Here is a 21,627-nt window from a genome sequence, read left to right on the forward strand (position 1 = left end):
TTCCTTGTGAACAGATTGAATATGGCTGGCTGCCTGCTACCCTGCATGTGTCCTTTACAGGTGTGTGTGTGTGTGTGTGTATGTGTGTGTGTGTGTGTGTGTGTGTGGCTGGCTTTCTGCTGCAGGCTCACAAAGTCACAGAGGATTACTGCACTTCACCAGGGCAGGCTCAGTTACAGCGTTGTGCTAACGTTGGCGTGTGTCTGCCCACAGCGCGGGACACACTATCATAGTTCAGATTTATAGCTAGTCTCACTTTGAATCTGATGTCCACAGCAACTGTTGCTTGCCTGCTGCCATCTTAGCCACCCTGTCCTCAGCCTCTGCCATGCCTGGCCTTTCACTGTCGGGTGCTTCCTCTCCTGTGGGCCAGGTTGGAGTGGGCAGCATAGTAGAGACTGATTTTTGTACAGGATGCTGACCGTCACTGGGTCACCCAGTTGCCATACTGTTCTGCTTATCTGACACAGGAATTAAACTGCTAACTCTGGTCACCAGATGCAAGCCAACTCTTAGTCATGGTTAGGGAAGACCTTGGGCCAGGGACTCAGCACTCTGTTGCTATACATGACAGCTTGGCCTGATCAGGGCAGAGCCCTGGTGTATGATGTATATGCATGTACATGATGTCTGTATATATAGCGTGTATGTATGTGTTGTATCTGTCATGTGTGTTGTATTCTGCTTGTAGTATGTGAGTTTGTGAGTGCAGCATATGCAGTGTGTAGGGGGTATTTGCTTTGTGTGTAGATTGTGTGATATGTATGTACATAATTTGTGTTGTATGTTTCTATGTATAAGTGTGATACATATATGTGATTTTTATGTGTGATATGTGTGGCGTGTATGTTTGCTTGGTGTAGTATATGTATAGTGTGTCTGTCTGTCTGGCAGTGGCCAGTTGATGTGGTAGTTCCCTACCAGCCTTGTCTAGATCTCTGAGGTCCTGAGGGAACTGGGTGTCATCTGTAGGCTTTGGTCCCAGGCACTTGCTCTGGGAAGAAGCAGAACCTGAGGGGTAGACAGAGTCTTCTAGAACAGCACATCTTTGATTCTCACCTGTGACTATGGCCACCTGAAGCTGCTTCACACCCCCTTTCCTTGAGTGTGGGCTGCCTTGCTCAGCCACCTCAGCCGAAGTTTGAGAGATCCCCTTCCTTTTCCTGGAAGAAGAATGGGACACATTGTATGTTGTCTTGTGGATCAAATAGCTGTCATGTTTTCAGGAACAGGCAGGCAGTGGACACTCTGGGTTCACATCCCAGCACCCTGTCAGGCCAGGAACAGGGCTCAGTTCTATCTGATGACCCAGACTAGTTAGGCCCAAGGAGTGAATGTTCTAGCTGTGGGCTCCCTGGGAAGCTGAGCCCCTTTTGCCGGCATGTGTCCAGTGCCTTTGAGGGGCAGTTAACTGGAAGCTATGTGCTCTGCTGTGCCTCTGGAGAGCTGATGACCTCAGAGCAATGACGGGATTCCTTCTGCAGAAGTTGGTGGGCCAATGAGTGAGGCTCTGTTGGTGCTGGGAGGCCTTCCCTCTCTTAGTTTCCATACATTAGAGTTCTTGCCTGTATAGAAAAGAAAAGATGGATTACTTTATCCGGACACACGCATATGCATAACCCTAAATAAATAAGTGTAATAAACAAGTATGACCGGACCGGGAGCTTCGGGCTCTGAGAGGAGCCAGACTGCCTGCCTCCCTGTCCGTGAGCCTACACTTCCACCCTCCTTGTCTCTACCTCGGGACTTTCCACACTTCCTGAGAACTGGGTATTTTGTGGCTTGTTTGCCAACCTGCCCATGTCCCACCACACATGTCCTCCACGCCCCTCCTGCCGCTGGAGCCTGTCTGGAAGGAGACATCTCAGCACTGCTGTCTCCCACTCTTCTACGAGCTCTGTATGGGCTCTCAGGGCACCCAGATGTTAAGCCCTGGTCCCCTTCAAGTCCTGCTCTGATGGCACCCAGATGTGCCACTGTTTAGTGATCCATCCATTCAGTTCCTGGAGAGCATCATTGTCACCTCTACATTCTAGTGTTTATGACCCTGCACGGGTTTTAATGGTGTGTGTTTTCAGCTCTCCTGGGTAGATACCAATCACACAGTAAGAGTATGTTCATGTTCCTGTGAAACCACAAAGCTTCAGTGCACACAATGGCTGTGACACCATTGCTGAGTGTTCTGGTCACCCCCTTTCCTACCAATGTTTGGTGTTTTCAGGGTTCTGCTTTTGGCCGTTCTTGCAAGCATGTTGTGGGACTGTGCTTTGATTCTCATCTTCTGGTGATGTGACATTGATAGTCTGCCACATGCTCATGTCCTGTAATGGCCATCTAGAGATCTTCATGAGGGTCTAGGGCCCAATTTAAAAATTGGTCTGTTTTCTTGTTGAGTTTTAAGAATTCTTGCAAATGTTGGAACCAGTCTTTAACAGGTATGTTTTGCAAGTATTGTCTCTTAGTTTGTGGCTCCTTATTTTAATTCTCAAAACAGCATTCTTTTTTTAGAGCAGTTTTTAGATTTTAACAAAACCCAACTTGCCAATTCTTTCATAAATCAGGCTTTGTGTTTGCATCTACGAAGTTATCAACAGGGCCGGAGAGATGATTCAGCCAGTAAGGATGCTTACTGCAAAGTCTGGCTTTCTGTTTTAGTGAGCCTGAGTCTTCACATGCAAAGTGGGTTTCTGCTGGACAACACATAGTTGGCTCCTGTTTCTTTTTTTGCTATCTATTTTACAGTGTCTGCCTTTTAATTGGTGCATTTAAAACACTGATATTTAAAGTGGTTATTGATATAGTTGGGCTAATAGTTACCACATCTATTATTGTCTTCTATTTATTACCATATGTGTGTGTATGTGTGTGCACTTGCACGTGTAGATGTGCATGCACCTTTGTGCCTCCAGGCAGAGGTTGATATTACATGTCATCCTCAGTTGCTTCTTAACTTTATCTTTTTGAGACAGTGTTTCTCACTGAATCCAGAGCTCACCAGCTGGCCTAGCTAGCTGGTCAGCAAGCCCAGAGCCCCTCCTGTCTCTGCCACCCAGTGTTGGTGCTGGGGTTAAACTGAGATCATCACATTGTGTGACAGTTGACCGACTGAGCTGTTGCTCCATTCACTCTCTCTTCTTTCATTCTCTTATTATACCGACTTTGGCTTTAGTTTAAGCATATTGTAGGATTTTAGTTTTCTTTTTCCTGACAGTGATACTTTCAAAATAAACAGTTTTAATGACTTGTGGTAGTTTGAATGAGGATGTCCCCTATGGGCTTATGCATTTGGACACTTGGTTCCCAGTTGGTGGCACTGTTTGGGGATGTTAGGAAACGTTCAGGATGGGAAGCCTTGCTAGAGGAAGTATGTCACTGAGGGTGGGCTTTGAGTTTGTAAGCTCACCCCACTTCTGGTTTGCTTTCTCTACTTTGTTTCTGTGGTTGAAGATGTCATCTCTTAGCTTCTCCCCAATATTATGGACTGTCCCTCTGGAGCCATGCACCAAGTCAGCTCTCATATAAGTCAGGTTCAGTCCTGGCCTCCTATCGCAGCAGCAGAACGTTACTGATACCGATGGTTGCTTCTGAGTTTACAGTGTACATTTATGCCTGCTCCATGTCCCCTCTCACAGGGCTCCTACTGCCCTTGGTAGAAGACGAGTGTTTTAAGGATTCCTTTCCATGTTTTATAACGTTGTGTTTTTAACTTGACTTATCCATGGGCATCAGACATAGTATACACTGTTGCTATTATTTTGAACAGATACTTATTACTTGGGTCAATGAAGGATATGAGAAACAGGGGCCTGTGAGATGACTGGCTGGGTGAAGGCTGTACTGCTGAGAGTCTCACCCCCTGAGTTCACTGCCTGGGCCTGGCATGGTGGGAGAGAACCAACTCCTGCAAGGACTTCTCCAGCTTCTTCAGAGACCCCCCCCCAACCCCCGCACATTAAATCAGTGGCTAAAAGTGTTAAAGAATATGAAATTAAAACGTTTAACTAGTTACTTTTTAATAGCATCCTTTCTTTATATAATTTGAATTTCTAGCCTTTGTAATTCTTTTTCTCTCTAGAGAACTTAATTTAACATTTCTTTGAAATAGGGTACATTGGTATCTAGTCCTCACAGTTTTTTTTTTCTAAAATAGAGGTATTTTTCTTCACCTTTGAAGGATAGTTTGCTGAACATGGTGCTGCACACCTATAACCCCAACACTTGGGACTTGGAGGCAGGAGGACCAAAAGTTCAAGCTCACACTTGGGATATATACTGTTTGAGGCCAGGATGGGCTATGTAAGAACCCATATCAAAAACAAAAATTAACTAATTAATTAAAATTTAAAAGGAGCCTGGTGAGCAGCTAAGTGAGTTAGGAGACATTGCACTCCAGCCCGGGGCTATTAGATCTGTCTCAGAACCCACAGAGTAAAGTGAGAACCTCGGCAAGCCCCTCTGACTGCCACATGCACATGCAAAGTTTAAAAATGCTACACTCCGAACCCCATATGTTCTCTGATCCTTCAAACCCTTTAAATAGTTTACCACATACTCTTGATGCTTACAAGATTTTTGAGAAATTGCATCTAAGTCCATCCTTGCTTCTATGTAGGTAAGGAGCTTTTCTTCTGACCACCGGCTTTTCTGGAGGTCCCTTTGTGTTTGAGTGTGTATGTGTGAATGTGCACATGTATGCCCAGGTATGCATATGGAGGTCAGAGGACAACGTTTGGAAGAAGGCTCTCGCCTTCTACCTAGTGTGTCTTGGGTATTGAACTCAGGTCATCAGGCTTGGCAGCAAGTACCCTAGCCACTGAGCAACCTTGCCTACTACTGTCTGTGTATTTTGTTATTGCTTTTAGTGTGCTTTATATTCGTAGTTTGGAGAGCAAGCATTTTGTTCACACCCTGACACATAGAAGGGCGTACATGCACACCTGCGTGCTTGCCTCTTCTCTGGTTCTTCTGGAAGCTGAACTCATGTGGTGCCAGAGTGTTAATACTGAGGCTGTATTGCTTTAGAGTTGAACTCTAGGAAGCTTCCCTCTTGGTCCCTCCCATGGTGCTGCTGTTGATTGGCTGAAGGAGGCCCAGTTTCCCAGGCAAACAAAGACTTTCACTTGGGTTTCCTGTGACCCAGAGGGTTAGGCTGGATGAGTGACGTTCAGTTGTGTCTTTGTGCTGATCAAGGGCCTTCCATTTTTCTCTGGCTACTGTCTCTGAAAGTCCATCTGCACCAGCACTTGATTTGTCTAGTATTCTGTAAAGATTATCGGTGTGTGTCAGAGAGTTTATAGATTTGAGACAGGGTCTCCCTTGCTGGCCTCCACTCAGAGATCTGTCTGTCTCTGCCTCCCAAGTGCTGGGATCAAAGGTGTGTGCCACCATACTCAAACAAAAAATATGTTAAAATGAAGTTAGATATACATTCAGATAGCTTTGATTGAAACAAAATCAGTTTTTCATGATTAAAAGTCTTTAAGGGCTAAGGGTATAACTCAGTAGTAAGGTATTTACCGAGTCCACATGAGGTTCCTTTAATAGCTAACATCACATACTCAGACTTTTACATGTATTTCACTGTGTGAATACTAACAAATTCTAACTTTGGAGGGATATGGCTCAGTTGGTAAAGTGTGTTGAGCTGAGGGTCTGTGTGAGTGTGAGGGTCTGAAGTAGAGTCCCCAGCGTACATTTAAAAGCTTTGGTGAATGCCTGAAACCTCCATCTTTTGGGAGAGGGATGACAGGTAATCTGCCATCCTGCCAGCATCAGTGAGCTCTAGGTTCAGTGAGCCACCCTGTCTCAGAAAGATGGAGAGCAGCCAAGGACGATGTCCAGTGCTGATCTCTGGCCTCTACATGTATGCTTGCACATGCATTCACAGCCACATATGCATGCACACACATGAACTTGTGCACACATATAACACACACACACAATACCAGCTGTTCTCACCCATGAACTCATGATGACATGGGATCCTGCTAGGGCTGATGCCTGGGCTTGTCTTCAGTGTTAATATTTGGATATTAATGTGCTCCCAAAGACCTGTGTGTTGGTTGCTTGGTCCAGCCTGTAGTGCAGAACCTTGAGAAAGTGAAAGCTAGTGGGAGGAAGTAAGGGCTTCAGGGGCGTGTCCTGAAAGGGCATGCCCATCCCTCCCCCACATCTCTCAGTCTGCTTCCCAGCTGTGCTGAGGAAGACAGGATTCTCTGCTACATGTTCCCACCATAATGCTTTCTACCACAGGATCAAAGAAATAGGCCAAGTGACTCTCTACCAAGGCCTCTCAAACTCTGAGCCAAAATAAGTCTTTCCACTTTTAAAGCTGATTTTCTCAGGTGTTTTGCCACAGTGACAGCTAACTAGCACAGTCAGCAACACCCTTTTAGCTGCCAGTTCGGTGGGCATTTCCTACTGTGGTGGCCTTTTCTATGACTGTAAATTACAGCTTAGTCACTAGTCGGGCAGATACCATTTTCTCGCATGATTTTTGTACAGAAAATGGTCTTTCCACAGCTATGACTTTGACACACATTTCAGGGCTAAACCCAAGTCTCTTAGGTGCCTGTGACTCATTTGCAAGTGATCTTTTATTTTGGATCCTGATGTTTCTCAGTGCAGTAGGAAGCTGTTCCATTGTCCTGAATTGTCTTTATTATTGTGCCCAGGAGGTGGATGCAGTGACCCCGTAGGGCTCTGGGAGGGAGTGTCTTCTTAGTGTCTATATAGGTGAGACAGAGCAGTGTTCTTCAGAGATGCATTCAGCCACCCCTTTTCATTTTGTTTTGAGGTGTCTTACCAGTTAATTCCGGCTTTCCCAAAACTCAACTATATAGACTAGGCTGGCCTTGAACTTATGTTGATTCTCTTGCCTGTTTCCAGAGAGCTACACTTACATGTGTACACACCACACACGGGTCCTGACCTGCCTTTCATTAGAATAGCAAGTATGTGGGCCTTGCTAACTTCTTCCCAACAAATGCTGTTTTAAATAAACCAATAAGTATGATTTTCTACTTTTCAGTGAGTTAGAAGTCAGACTTCTGAAATGCAGCCCTTAACATGCAGCCCTAACATGTAGCCGTGACATGCCTGTTAGTTCAGTCCTCACGAGCAAGCGTCTTGGCCCTTGGTTTCATGTCCACTCATGCTCCTAGCCTGGGATACTTCTGTTGTGTGCCCAAAGTAGAATGATTGTGGCAATGAAACTTGGAGGGACCCAAGGCTTCTCCCTTTCTCTGGGAGTGGCACAGCTGCCTCTGAATGGGAGGGGAACAGCTGACCTTGAGTTTCTTAGAAAGGACACAGAGCATTGTCATCAGGGACATCTGAGATGTGCTCAGTGAATCAGCTGTGGAGCTGAGTAACACTAGGGGACTCGATTCATGCTTAGGGAAGTGTGTGCTTTCTACCTGCCACGCTTGGCTTTTCTGTAAGCAAATCCTTTCTATAAATAGGCTCACAGAAGAGAATTTCCTGATAGGCAAGTCAGAACCAAAACCTTTGCACAGGCTCCACGGTGGTGTGAATGCTGCATGGCCACTATGGATGTGCTGTGGTTGGCGAGTACTCTATAGCTTGTGTGAGGGCTGCACGGCTACTGTGATTCCTTTATACCTGATGTGGATGCTCCATGGATGGTGTGAATTCTCCATGGCTGTGTAAAGTGCTCCAAAGCTTGTGTGGTGCTCCATCACATCTGTGAATCCTCTATGGCTGGTGTGAATTCTCCACGACCAGTGTAAAAATACTCCATAGCTGGTGTGAATACCTCATGGCTGGTGTGAATCCTCAATGGCTGGTGTCGAGTACTCTGTGGCCAGTGTAGATGCTCCATAAGTGATCCATAAAATCACTTTAAATCAAGCTGCAAACCCACATTCTCTCTTTTTCCAACCCTGGACCTCACTTGCCACTTGTTTCTCTGAGACTTACTTGTTGTAGACATTGTATCTGTGAGTTATTATACAGCATCAACACTGTATGTTACTTTTTTTCACTAATGTAGTATTTTTCTATTCATCTGTGTTGCTGAATGTGTAGACTCTAAGAAAAATAATGTTTTATGTGCACGACCACTTTGTTGGTCCATTGGCCTGTCTGGGATGTCGGATGCTGTGCCCACTTGAGTAACAGTCCATCCCACTACGTTTTGTGAATAGGGCATCGACAGAATGCCAGTTCTTAAATCTTAGATGTATAGCTAAATGAAACTGCTGGCTTATATTTCATTTATGTTGATTTTCTGAGGAAATCAATTTTTTTTCTGTGTCTGGACCATTTTATATCTCTCAACTGAAGAAATTATAGAAGGATCACAGTCTCTCCATGTCTTCATAAAATAAAAAAATTGTAGCCGTCCCACTGAGTGTGGGTTTTGACTTGCGCTTCTCTAACAACCCGAATGTTCAGCATCGTTTCGTGTGCTTGATGGCTGCTTATTCATCTTCTCTTGGGAAATGTCTGTTTGAGTCATTTGCTCATTTTAAAGCTAGATTGTTTTATCGTTGCACTATAAGAGCTCTTTATGCATTTGGATGCTAGACCCTTACCAGATATGGAATCTAAAAATATTTTCTCATTCTATAAGCAGCCTTTTTTTTTTCTCAACTGTGTTGCTGTACAAATCTGTTTTTTAATTAAGTTGAATTTTTTGGTAGCCTCATGCACACACACACACACACACACACACACACACACATGTTTTCCACACATGCACACCCCATTGCTTGTTTGCTTCTCTCCTGTTGAAGCTCTTCCCATTCCCAACAAGCCCTGTGGTTTCAAGCCCCCTCTTCCTTATTGTTTGAACACGGAATTTAATTGGGATTTCTGGACAAGCATGAGTGAAAAAGGTTAGTTACTGGGGCACGGGCAACTTATCACAGGTACAGTACTGAAGAAAATGGCACTCTCTTCCCTAACTAGTAATCATCAGCTGCCAGTGAGCCCCTCAGGAAGGGGTGGGACTTTATGAGCCCCGCCCCCATCCATTATGAGATGTTGCCTGACCCAATCTTAGATGCCCAAAGGTTCTTAATTTCGATAAGTCCCAGTTTATCATTTGTAGTTGCTGTGGCTGCTGCTTCTTTCTTCAATGTTATATCTTGCCACCCACTGCCTAATCCAAAGGCATGAGGATTTCATTCATGGTTTCTTCTAATACCTTTATCATTTTAGATCTTATATCTGGGTTACCAGTTTGTTTGCAGTTAGTTTTTCTGTAGGGTATCAGGTGGGCATTAGGAATAGAGAGAGGCAGACCCTGAGAACTCGCTGGCTTGCTAGTCTATACATGATAAGGTTTGGGTTTCAAGAAAGATCCTACTCAAGACAGTAAAGCACAGAAGACACCCAATGTCCTGCCCTGGCATCTACATGCATGTACACATATGTGTTCATCTACAAACTCATGCACACACTCAAATTCTCTCTCTCTCTCTCTCTCTCTCTCTCTCACACACACACACACAGAGAGAGAGAGAGAGAGAGAGAGAGAGAGAGAGAGAGAGAGAGAATAGTCTTTCCCTATTGAATGACCTTTTATTTCTGGGTTGAATTCTAGTCTGCTGGTCAGTGTGCCAGGGACACACTGTTTGGGTCACTGTGGCTCTGTTGTATGTTTTGAAGTTGTGAAGTATATGTCCTCTTAACTTCATTTCTGTTTTTGAAGATTTGGTTATTTGGGGGTTCTTCAGGATTCCATATGACTGTAAGTCAACTTTTACCCTTGATTCGGAAGTGGACAAATCTTGCCTGAATTCAAGGCACATTTCCCTCAGCAACTTATCTTTCTTGATGTGTGTGTCATTACTTTCTTGATTTTCTTTCCAGATTATCTGTTGCCAGTGTCTACCCCACAGCTGTGTTGGTTCGGTAATCTTGCACCCTACAACCTCCCTTCTTGTTTATTAGGGTTAGCATGTTCTGTATGCATGTTTCCATGTGGTTTTCTGCAAATAAAGACCACTTCATCTCTTTCTATTGGAAGGTTTTAATTGAATCTCGCTGACTAATTGTTCTGACCAGCCCCCCTCTAACACTGTTGAGTAGAAGGCAGCGTAGGCATCCTGGCTCCGTTCAGATCTTCTGGGGGAAGGTTTGGCTTATCATTGTTTGTAATATTAGCTGGGGGGTTTTCATATTAGACCTTTATCTCATTGAGGAAGGTATCTTCTATTTTTATTCTGTAGAGTTAAAATTGTTTGATGAGCCAGGAGTTGTGGTGCACATCATTAATTCCACCACTCTGGAGGCAGACACAGGTGGATCTCCAGGCCAGCCTGGTCTACAGAGTGAGTTCTAGGACAGCCAAGGCTACAGAGAAACTCTGTGTCCTTCCCCCACAAATAAAAATAAATAAGTAAGGTAAGAGCATCTTAGGAAGGATGGGGGCTAAGGCAGGATTGGGAAAGAGGCAGACAGAAATGTAAGGGAGAGAAGACCTCCTTGGTGTGCCCCTAACCTCTTGCCCTCAGAAGTGGATGAAGGTCACATGATCCCCACTCCTGTGTAAGCTCCAGGTGGGACCCAGGGCACACCCTTTTCTTGTAGTTAGATGTGATGCTGCAGGTACTGAAGCATTGGTTTATTTCATGTGCTGAACAATTCACTCCTGAGACAAGTCTCACATGATTGTGAAACAGGCCTCCTTGGTATTCCAGGCTGCTGGACTTTATGATATACTTTGCTGAGGAGTTTTATCCTGCTGTTAATAAGACTTGTTGCTCTTTTGTTTTCTTGTATGCTTTTGTTTGGCTTTGAAATCAATTATTGATCTCATAAAAGTAATCAGGAGGGCTGGGGATAAGAAGTAGAATCTTTGTTTAGCGTGGTTAAGGCCCTAAATTTATTCCCAGTGCCAAAAGCCGGTGATGTGTGGAATGTCACCTTCTTGTCTGTTTGTTTCTGAGGAAGACTAGTATTGTTTCTTATAGAATTCACTAGTGCTGTTTCTGGATTTTTCCTTTCTGTTACTTTATTCATTTTGTGTGCACATGCGTGTGCATGCGTGTGCATATGTGTGTGCATGTATATATGTGTGCTCATGCCTAGGCATGTGTCACAGCGTACATGTGAAGGGCAGAGGACAATGACCAGGTGTTCTCTTCTGCCTTTTGGGTTCAGGGAACTGATCTCATGCTATCAGGCCTGGTAGTGAGCTCCTTTACCACTGAGCCATCTTGCTGGACTCTGGAATTTTCTGAGGGAGGAATGACAGACACAATGTCTTACTATAGATCTGTTGATTTTATGTTTTGTCAGTGTGCATACATATGTGTTTCTGGGTGGTGGGAATTGGTCCCTGGGCTTTAGATGTGGTCAACATGCACTCTGCTGCTGAATTACAGCTTTACTCTGCTGTTTGGGGGAAGTAATTTTTGTAGTTTATGTGTTCCGAGGAATTTGTCCATTTGCCCACACTACCTAATTTGCTGGTCTATAAATATTCTCAGTGTTTCTCTTGAGGTTTTCTTTTCCTTTCCTTGGGGTCAGTGGTAGTGTCTTTACTTTCATGTGTGGTTTCAACGGTCTTTCAGTTCTCTCTCTTTATCTTGGTGAATCTAGGTAAGAGCTGGTAATCTTATGGCTTGGTTGATTCTCTCTAGTGTTACTGGATTGGCTTATACACATTTTACTCTCTCCCCAAATAATATGGAAGAAATCCTGATTTGATGGGAAACAAGCTCAGAGGTACAGATGTATGCTAGCCCATCAGGAAGTCAAGAAAGGCTCTCCCCTTTCTTGCCAAAGGTTTGCAGAGGTTATCCTTGAACATCATTTCCTAGAAGCTGTGCTTGTCTTTTGGAGACAGGGTCTCTACTTGCGATCCGAAGCTCACTGGTTAGGCTAGGCTATACAGCCAGTGAACCCCCTGAAAGTGCCTGCCTTTCTCCAGTGTTAGGAACATGGGCACACGCCACCACATCCTGCTTTTCTTGCATTCACTCTGGGAATCTAAACTCGGGTCTTGGTGCTTATGCAGCAAGCCATCTATCTCCTTTGTGGACTAAGCCATCTCCTCAGCTCCCCTTGATTATTTTTAATAGGTATAAAATTTATAGTGGTTTCCTATGAGCCTATACATTATGAGGCTGTACATTAAAAAATAAATAAAAAGGCAGAAGAGTACATTTTAAAAGTCATGCTAAATACAGCTGGAAGCAGTTTGGGAACTTTTGATGGATTTGTAGTTTTTTCCTATGTGAAAGTCACCTGCAGAGTGTTCACTAGTGGTTTCTAGACAGCCAATACCCTTAGTCCTTTCTGGGTGGAGCCTCTGGGGCTGCCCTGAGGAAATACCACTTTAGAATATGCCAGGTAACTAACTGTTTCTGCTTCTGTGCTCACTGGAGGGATGCGTTGTTGTGTTTCCCAGTGACTTTTCCGTCAGCAGGAGTCACTTGCCCCCATAGTTTGCCCTTTCTGCTGCCTTTTCACCAGGTCCTCCTGCTGGCCTCCCTCTGTCACTTGTAAGAGTAGAGCCACCTTTTCACCTTGCTGGTGTGGTTGTTAGATGCCTGTTGCTGTTGCAGGTCACACCCTTAAGTGGTGTTTGGCTGTGAACATCAGGGCCAATCACTATCCCTGAGTCAAGTTTCTGAGCAGGATTTTGGGCCCCGGAAGCACTCTCAGGAGGGACATGTTGATCACTGTCCCTCAACCTTGCCCTGACCTGAAGCCGAGTGGGACAATTGGCTGTAGTTCAGCTCAAGGTTCTCCATGCTTCCCAGTATGTTCTGTTCCCCAGCTACCACTGGAGAAGGTTTCGAGACCCCCTCCCAGACACACCCTTATTCTCCCAGGGTGGTGCTGGTGGTGGTCCTCACTGAGGCAGATTTGCAGCATCATTGGCCAGTCACTGGGTCCTCGTGGTGAGCATCTGCCACTGAGTGTGATTCCCACTGCAGGTTCATGTTTGAGGAGGGCAGCTCTCCAGCCCTTTTCCCCCTCCCTCTCCAGGGGCCACTGTCCTCCACAGTTCCACTGGCCCTGGTTCCCTGCAGTGAGCGAGAGCTCCTCCTGAGCTTATGGATGGAATGTGCTGAGGGAAGTAACAGTCTGTCCCTCCCATTTCAGCTGTGTTGGGGTGGAAGAGGAAGAGGCACCAGATATCGACATTTACCACTGCCCGAACTGCGAGAAAACCCATGGCAAGTCCACACGTAAGTACCTCAGCCCACGAGGAACATCAGGGCCACGGCCCAGTGGCTCTGGTGCTAGGGACCCCTCCAGCTCAGTTGACTGCCCTTGCTCTTGCCCTCAGAGGCAGCCATGCCAACTCTATCATCTCCAAGGCCTTGCCAGGGCCATGCTTAGCACCTAGCTTAGCAGGCGAGCCCATGTTAAGTGTGGGTTTGGGGCTCAGATGATAAAAGGGGTGTCCAAGGCCCCCAGATTAGCCATGCCACACATGTGTGTGGCCCTATTTTCCATCCTCTAGGAGCTTGGTTTTTCCCACCTCGCACCCCTATAGGAAGTCTTTGAGAGCCCAGCTTTTCCACAGTGCCTGCTGTTGTATCCAATGCTTCTCCTTCCTACCTTGTTCTCTAGGCCCTGCTATGTAGCAGGTCCTAGGGGGTACCCAAGGTGCAGGCTCAGCTCATACTGTGCAATTTTATCTAAGTGGGCATTGAACTTCAATGCTGAGCCCTATTTACAAGTGGAGAACAGAGATGTAGCAGTAGGAACACATGGACTGGACCTGTGTGTGTGCTCACATTGTGTGTGTGTGTGTGTGTGTGTGTGTGTGTGTGTGTGCACGTGAGTCTATCCCAGCCCCTGTCCTCAGGGCTCCTGCCTATGCTGGTGTGAGAAGCGCTCACATACACTATAGGTGGGCGTTCTCTGGCTGTTTCACTATTCACATCCCATACCTGAGGCTGGAGGGTTGAGCTGGGGGATTTGGATGGGTCACAGGAGACTGTGACCCGCTCCCATCATAGTCACTATGTCACTGTCCTTTCAGGAAAATCTCACCCCAGTGCTCAGTGCCAGCTGAGAGACCTTATCCCTGTGAACATAGAGAGATGAAGATGAGAGAGATGCAGATAGTGGGTTGGGGCAGGGAGGCAGGAATGCAGGCAATGGGAGAGTCACAGGCACCAGGGGACTCCAGTACCAGCATTACTCAGTTAATGGGGTTAGGGGGGTGACATTGACGGTGGGGGGGGGCACACTCCTGTTCAGTGGGCCACAGCTTATCTAAGATACTGAGGACATTGGAGCCTGGTGTGGCTCCTGGTGAGGCTAGTATGAGGTGGGGTGGGCTCTCCCAGCTCCTGGGCTCTCTGCTGTCTCTCAGCTATTCTAGGGCCTGGCCTATGTGCATTGTTAGAATGGTGTACAGGCTGGTTCTGTGTCAGCTTGACACGAGCTGGAGTTATCACAGAGAAAGGATCCTCAATTGAGGAAATGCCTCCATGAGATCCAGCTGTAAGGTATCTTCTCAACTAGTGACCAAGGGGGGGGGGAGGGCCCAGCCCATTTTGGGTGGTGCCATCCCTGGGCTAGGAGACCTGGGTTCTATAAGAAAGCAGACTGAGCAAGCCAGGGGAAGCAAGCCAATAAGTAACATCCCTCCATGGCCTCTGCATCAGCTCCTGCTTCCTGACCTGCTTGAGTTCTAGTCCTGACTTTCTTTGGTAATGAACAGCAATGTGGAAATGTAAACTGAATAAGCCCTTTCCTCCCCAACTTGCTTCTTGGTCATGATGTTTGTGCAGGAATAGAAACTGACTAAGACAAATGGTGAGGCAGCTCTGGTTTCTGGTTATACCCTAGCACATCCTTAGCATCTGGCTGTGCTGCCAGATGGTCATCCAGAACTCTAAGGCACCTTCCAGACCTCCTAGACCCAGAGCACTTAAGCTCAGAGTATCTGGAGGTGGGTAGGCTAAGTTCCTGATGATACGGACAGGAAGGAGTGTTCTCACTCTTCTGGCATCTTGTGAAGCTCAGGGTCTCTATGTCAGAAATAAGACAAACACGGAGTGCTTCCACCAGGACTTGGAGCTGGTCTCTGGGGCCTGGGAGGCTGGGTCAGGACAGAGCAGGGTTGGACCACCAGCTGGCATATTCTTAAGGAGCATGGGGTAAAGCAGTGTGCGCTCATCCCAGGGGCCCTAATGAGGGTGATCCGGAAGATGCTAGGGCCACACTGCCCTGGATGGTTCACACCACAGGTGCACCTGGGAGTCATTTCTAAGGAGACTCCAGATTCGCAGAGAAGTTGGAACCTGGCTGGAGCTCTTCCTGGGAGTTGCAAATGTTTCAAGGGGTCCTGGTTTATGGGCTCTTGCCTGAATCTGTAGAATGAAGGTATAGTGTGGGTTTGAGCAGGTTGCATCAATGACCAACAGTTTGCTTTGGGGGTGGGGGCATTGGAGGGTTGCTAAGCATCTTTAGAAACAGCAATTGACAGTGTCAACAACCTATCCACTGGGGAAGGCCTGTACACTGCATCACCAAACCCTGCCCCTGGGCCTGTTGGGGGGAGGGGTTTGAGCAGAGGTTGTACAGTCAGCCTGGAGCCCAGAAGCCAGCTCCTGGAGAGTGATTGTGCATAGGGTGCCTGTGTCCTTACCTGTGCACCACTGTTTGTTTTCTATGTTTGCTTTTGTAACCGATGCCACAGGTTGTGTGGCTTAAATAGTGGAGTATTCATTTTGTGTCATTCCAAGGACAGAGAAGTCCAAAATCAAGTGCTGGCATCCCTGGCACCTTCTTGTGGGGTAGAGGGGTAGGGAAGCCTCCTGTGGTTTCTGTCCCCATCAAGCAGACTTCAGTTTCATGGCTTTCTTTTCTAAGTTGCCCCACCTCCTAATCATCTTGAGGACTGAGGTTTTGAACTTACAAATCTGGGGCACAGACTTTAGTCAGAACATGCTGCTTATGTTTGTGTGGGCATGTCAGTGTGTGTGTGTGTGTCCATTTACATGTATGTCACAGTAGGCTGTGTAAACACTGGGGTTTAGTTAGAGTCTCCCTGCTGTTTCTGGATTCCTGGACTCCTTTAGCCATGGTGCTCCAGAGTTCTAGCCCATTGTCTGCTAGCATGAGTTCTCAGATTCGAGCTGAAGCAGCACTGTAAGTAATGGCTGCTTTTGTCGCTGTGACAAGACACACTTCTGTAGTCCTGGAGAGCTCCAGCCCTCCTGAGGTTGAAAGCCTACTTCTCCCTTCTGTCCCTTTCACCCTGGCCTGAGGCAGGCCCTCCCGCATTGCTTTCTCTTCATTAAGCAACAGTGGTTTGGGTTCTAAGCATAATCCCAAACCTTACAGTTTCTATATGTTCTTTGAGGTGATTTTGGCCTGTGGGTCTTGGTCAAGGTCTTGAGACAAACAAAAAACTTGGTATAGGAGTGTCAGGCTCCTAGACATGCCTGGCAAGTGCCTTCTATGGTAGAGACCAGAGACACGGCAGAGCTCTGTAGCCACAGCACAGAAGATCATGTGTGCAAAGTGCACTCACCTTGCTGATGGGACCCACTCCCCATCCATGGCTCAGGCCATCACTGTCATGCTCATTGTGGGGTCAGGGTGAGAACCCAGGTGTCCCCAGCACTGCCGTTTGTTGCTCAGAGGGCTCCATGGCTGCTTGACCTCTCTATACCTTGGGCCATCATTAAGGGTCAGTTCATGGGCACATTTACTGGGAGTGGGAAGAACGTATGGATGGGGAAGGTCCTGGGAGGTAGGTGCCAGTTCTTTATATAGAAGCCAAGAAGCTTGTGGGCTGTGCTGGTGAGCTTCCTGGCTTCCTTTCTATGCCCTGTGATGCCCAGCTGGGGTGTTCTCTTATAAGTTTAAGAGTCTCCAAAGTTGGGTGGGAACTGTCCTTGGAACAGGCCCATTTTCTGTCTCCTCCACAGTCAAGAAAAAGCGGACCTGGCACAAACATGGCCCTGGGCAAACGCCGGACATGAAGCCAGTGCAGAATGGCAGCCAGTTGTTCATCAAGGAGCTGCGGAGCCGAACCTTCCCCAGGTTGGTGACTTTCCTCAGATGGGCAAACATTCCAAGATGGGTGGGCCTCCTCCTGGTGTGGTCTAGCAGTGCTGTCTAAGGCATGGATTCATCCACCTAAGCCCTTCATCTTCCCTCCATCTTCTGACCACTGCTGTGTATACACTCAGTTTACATGTCTTTCACTAGGGACTTCCTCTTCCAGGAGAGCAAAAGGCAGGAACCTGCTGTGGAGGCAGGAACTTCAGGTCTTCCACAGACAGGTTTCCTCTCTCAGCACCTCTTAAGGACTCTTCTCTGGGTGGAAATGATCTCTTTCCGTCCTGGTGTTTGATCATCAGCCTCATGCTCTTGCTACCTCGTAGAGGTCCTTACATTTCTTCTACTTCCTGCGTCCCTGTTCTGTCTGAGGTCTGGCAAAGAAGTTGGCAGACAAGGGTCCCCGTGGGAAAGGGCAGTTTAAGGAAGCTGCTTTGAGTCATCTACAGTTGAGAGGTTGGTTCCGTTCATCTGACTAAAGATCTTTCTCTTACTTTGGAAGGATAGAATCACTGGGCAGAGAGTTCTTAATTGGTAGGTTTTTGTTGATGTTTATTGCGAAGCTTAACATGAACAGCTGAGCTTAGATTTGTCCTAAGCTCCTCTGATCAGACAGCCTCTCATTCAGCTTCCCTGACCTCCCTAAAATGCAGTCACTTACCATAATGCACCCATGTAAATAAAGTTCAGTAGCTTTTGATAAGTTCACAGATGTGTGCCTCTTCATTAATCAAGTTCAGAGCCTTTTACGCCACCCCCACCCCAAAGAAATCCTGCCAACTTCTTCCCACAGCCCTGAGAAACATCAGGCACCTCTACCTGCTGGGCCCACTTTTTCCTGTGTACGTCTGCTTTCTGGAACTTGTTCCTAGAAATAAAATCGCCCAGCATTGGCGTGACTTTTTTACTTCCATTATTTTCAAGGCCCACTGCATTGTACCATTTGTCAAGACTTGGTTCTCTTTTTGGCTGAATAGAATCCCATTGTCTGGCTGGACCACTTGCTGTGTATATCCCTCAGCTGATGGCCATTTGGGCTGTTTCCTGTTTCTGTTTTTGTTTTTATATTTTTATTTTTTAACTACCATGAATACTTGTGGTCTAAATATTTACGTACATGTCTTTGTGTGGCCATATGTTTTCATCTCTCACTGTGGAGCCACTGGGTCAGATGAAAATTCCGTGTTTAATTGTCTGAGAACTGCCAGACGGCTTTGCAAGGCAGCTGCATCATGTGACCTTCCCGCCAGCCGTGGTGGAGAGGGTGTTTTCTCAGTCTGTGGCTCTCCTTACTGTAGAGCTTCTGAATCTGGCTGTCTGTGGATATGGAGTTGTCTCTTATATTTTGACTTGGGTGTCTCTCTCACATCTGAAGATGCTGAGCAACTTTTCGTTTACATGTGAGCCTTTCTATTCCTAGAGAAATCTATTGAGATCTTTTGCCTCATACACTGCACATGTGTACACATGTGTGCACCTGTACTTGAAGTTTAGAGAATTACCTTAGGTGTTATCAGGCATGATCCTCCTCCTCCTCCCCCTTTTTTTCCTGAGGCAGGGATTCCTCAGCCCTTTGCCTCATACTTTAAATATTTTAAAATTATATTTACATATCTACTTGTGTATACATATATTTGTCTATAAACAGGCCTGGTGGTAGGCACTTTTATCTGCTGAGTCTCTTACTGATTCTGCCTCATGCTGAAAAATACTCTTTTAGAATTATTTTATGTGTATGAATGTTTTGCCTGTGTGTGTGTGTGTGTGTGTGTGTGTGTGTGTGTGTGTGTTTATCACATATATGTCTAGTACCTGTGGCAGTCAGAAGAATCAATCTTTTGGAGCTAGAATTCTGCATGGTTGTGAGCTCCCATGTGGTTGCTGGGAATTGAACTCAGGGCCTCTGGAAGAGCTCTTAACCACTGAGCCATCTCTCTAATCCACCTAATACCTTTTGTTGACTTGCAAAAATCCTTTACATATTTTAGTGACTTTTAAAAATTAAACATGTGTGTCTGTGCTCATAAATACAGGTGCTTGTGTAGCACAGAAAAAGCATTGGGTCCCCGGGAGCTGGAATTGTAGGCAGCTGTCAGCTGTTGTACCATTTCTCCAGCCCCTCTTTGCATATGCTGAGGCATGCTCTTTATGCAAGACTGGCCGGTATTTCCTGCCCCATCCGTCTGTCTTTTGACTTTTTTGATGGTGGCTTTTGAAGCAGAAAGTCCTTTTGATGTCTTGGTTTTATCTAATCTTTCATTCCTTTTTTGTGCTCTTGTTGCAATCTAAACCCTTTACCAAATCCAAGGGCATGAAGATTTATCTTCCTGTTTTCTCCTAAAAGTTTTGTGTTAGCATTTAGTTTATACTTTGATACATTTTGAGTTAATTTTTGTGTATGAAATGGAGTAAAAAAAAGATCTAACTTCATTTTGTGTATGTATGCCTGCATGCTTTCGGATGAGTGCATGTTCGTGTGTGTGTGTGTGTGTGTGTGTGTGTGTGTGTGCATGTGTGTGCATGTGTAAGAGTGTATGTGTGTGTGCATGTATAAGAGTGTGTGTATGCCTGTGTAAGAGTGTGTGTGTGTGCATGTGTGTGTGCATGTGTAAGAGTGTATGTGTGTGTGCATGTGTAAGAGTGTATGTGTGTGTGCATGTATAAGAGTGTGTGTATGCCTGTGTAAGAGTGTGTGTGTGTGTATGTGTATGTGTGTGTGTGCATGTGTAAGAGTGTATGTGTGTGTGTGCATGTGTAAGAGTGTATATCTGTGTGTGTGTGTGTGCGTGTGTGTGTGTGTGTGTGTGTGTGTGAGTGTGTGTGTGTGTGTAGCCTTCTATTTGTTCCAGTATCACTTGCTGAAAAGACTACCTTTTGCTTACATGATCTTGGCACCTCTGTTGAAATCATTTGTTTGTGAGTGTCCACATTTATGTCTGAACAATATTCTAAGTACCAGTCTGTGCATGTCCTTGTGCCAGGACTATACTTGACTTCTGTATCAAATTTTAAAGTCAAGATCTCTTGCTCTTCGTTTTCAAGATTGTGTTATTGTGGCTCCTTCGTGTAGTCCATGTGGGTTTCAAGATCATCTTGTGAGTTTCTACAGGAAAGTTCCCTGGGATTCTGCAAGATGTGGTAGAAGGACTTGCTTTTACTCTCTTTTCTGTGTGGGTTTGTGTGAGAAAGTGGGAGACCCACAAGGATAGCGTCTCTCTGCCTCCTCTGCTGCAGTGGAAAAGGTGGCCAGCATGCGGGAACATAGCCGAGCTTTTCTGTCCCTCATCACTGTGGCCGCTGACCTTCATGTCCTCATTAGAGTTACCAGTGGACCCGTGTGCCTACTCCGGGTGGTGGATTACTGGAATCAGCACCACAGACTTGCATACAGCTGTCTTCAGTGATAATTGTCACAGTGCTGCTGCAGGCCAACCTCCAGGGGCCTGGGAGGCATGTGGCCAGACACTGAGGCCTCCGACCCTCCCTCTCTCCATAGTGCTGAAGATGTGGTGTCCCGTGTGCCGGGCAGCCAGCTCACTGTGGGCTACATGGAGGAGCATGGCTTCACTGAGCCCATTCTTGTCCCCAAGAAAGATGGCCTGGGCTTGGCTGTCCCTGCCCCAACATTCTATGTGAGTGACGTGGAGAACTATGTGGGTGAGTACCACTCTTTGTGTATCTATGCCAGCCTGGAGTAAGGAGGTATTGGGGTCAAGAGCTGTGCTGAGTATTCGATCCCAGCATCCTGAGCTTATCCTTGATCTCATGAGAGCAGATGAAGTGCAAGGCTCTTGAGATAGGATCTATAGCCGAACCTGGAGCCACAGTCATCCATCCTCCTGTGGCTGTTCCTACCTGTGTCCCTTCGCAGGGACTATGGGCATGAATGGCTACACTTTCCATTTTAAATGAGTGCTGGGCATCTGAGCTCAGGATATGTAAATACCATGCTTCACTCAAGGCTCCATGAAGGTTTGTTTGGACTGGGGGTGGGGCTTGCTGGGTAGCTCTGGCTAGTCTGGAACTCTTTATGTAAACCAAGCTGGCCTTGAACTCACAGAGCTCTATCTGCCTCTGCCATCACACACAGCACACAGAATATTTCAAACTGACAATGAAGGAAACAGACAGCAGGCCTGTGCACCCACTGTTGGCTGCTCACCCACCAGCCTCATGTTGATTTTCCTCTCCCTGGACCTCTTCCCTTTGCAGTGTCTTAAGACCTGCCTTTGCCTACAACTCTTCCCTGTGAACCTCACTGCTAGCTGAACATGGTTTCACTCATCCCTGCACCACCTCGATGACAATTCCCTGATAGGGTGTCTTCTAACATTGCCACGTGATATTGTCATCTCCAAATATGGTGAGCCACATTTCTGGCTCTCCTGAGGCAGGTGTGATTATGGGCAGCAGGTTGGATGCGCTTATACTTTGACTTAATTCTCCCCAGTCCTTCAGAAAATTCCTGTTTAGAGTTGTGGGGGGTTGCCATGTAAGTCTGAGTACATTTTCAGAACCCACATAAAAGCTAACATGTTAATGTGTGACATGATCCCAGCACCCCTGCTGGAAATGGAAGTCAGGGACAAGGGACTCACCCAGAAGCTCACAGGC

The 21,627-nt window shown here is 46.4% G+C and overlaps 1 protein-coding gene across 1 annotated transcript in view; it reads left to right on the top strand.

Annotated features, from left to right (window-relative positions):
• PHF2 (PHD finger protein 2) overlaps positions 1-21,627 on the top strand; it is a 65,518-nt gene that overhangs the window by 19,571 nt on the left and 24,320 nt on the right. The window contains exons 2-4 of the mRNA XM_080928194.1: positions 13,087-13,172; positions 16,881-16,995; positions 20,510-20,670. Coding sequence (XP_080784320.1) covers positions 13,087-13,172; positions 16,881-16,995; positions 20,510-20,670 — 362 coding nt within the window. The remainder of the gene's footprint in view (positions 1-13,086; positions 13,173-16,880; positions 16,996-20,509; positions 20,671-21,627) is intronic.

This window comes from Micromys minutus (genome assembly GCF_963924665.1).
Source record: "Micromys minutus genome assembly, chromosome: 1".
NCBI lineage: Eukaryota > Metazoa > Chordata > Mammalia > Rodentia > Muridae > Micromys > Micromys minutus.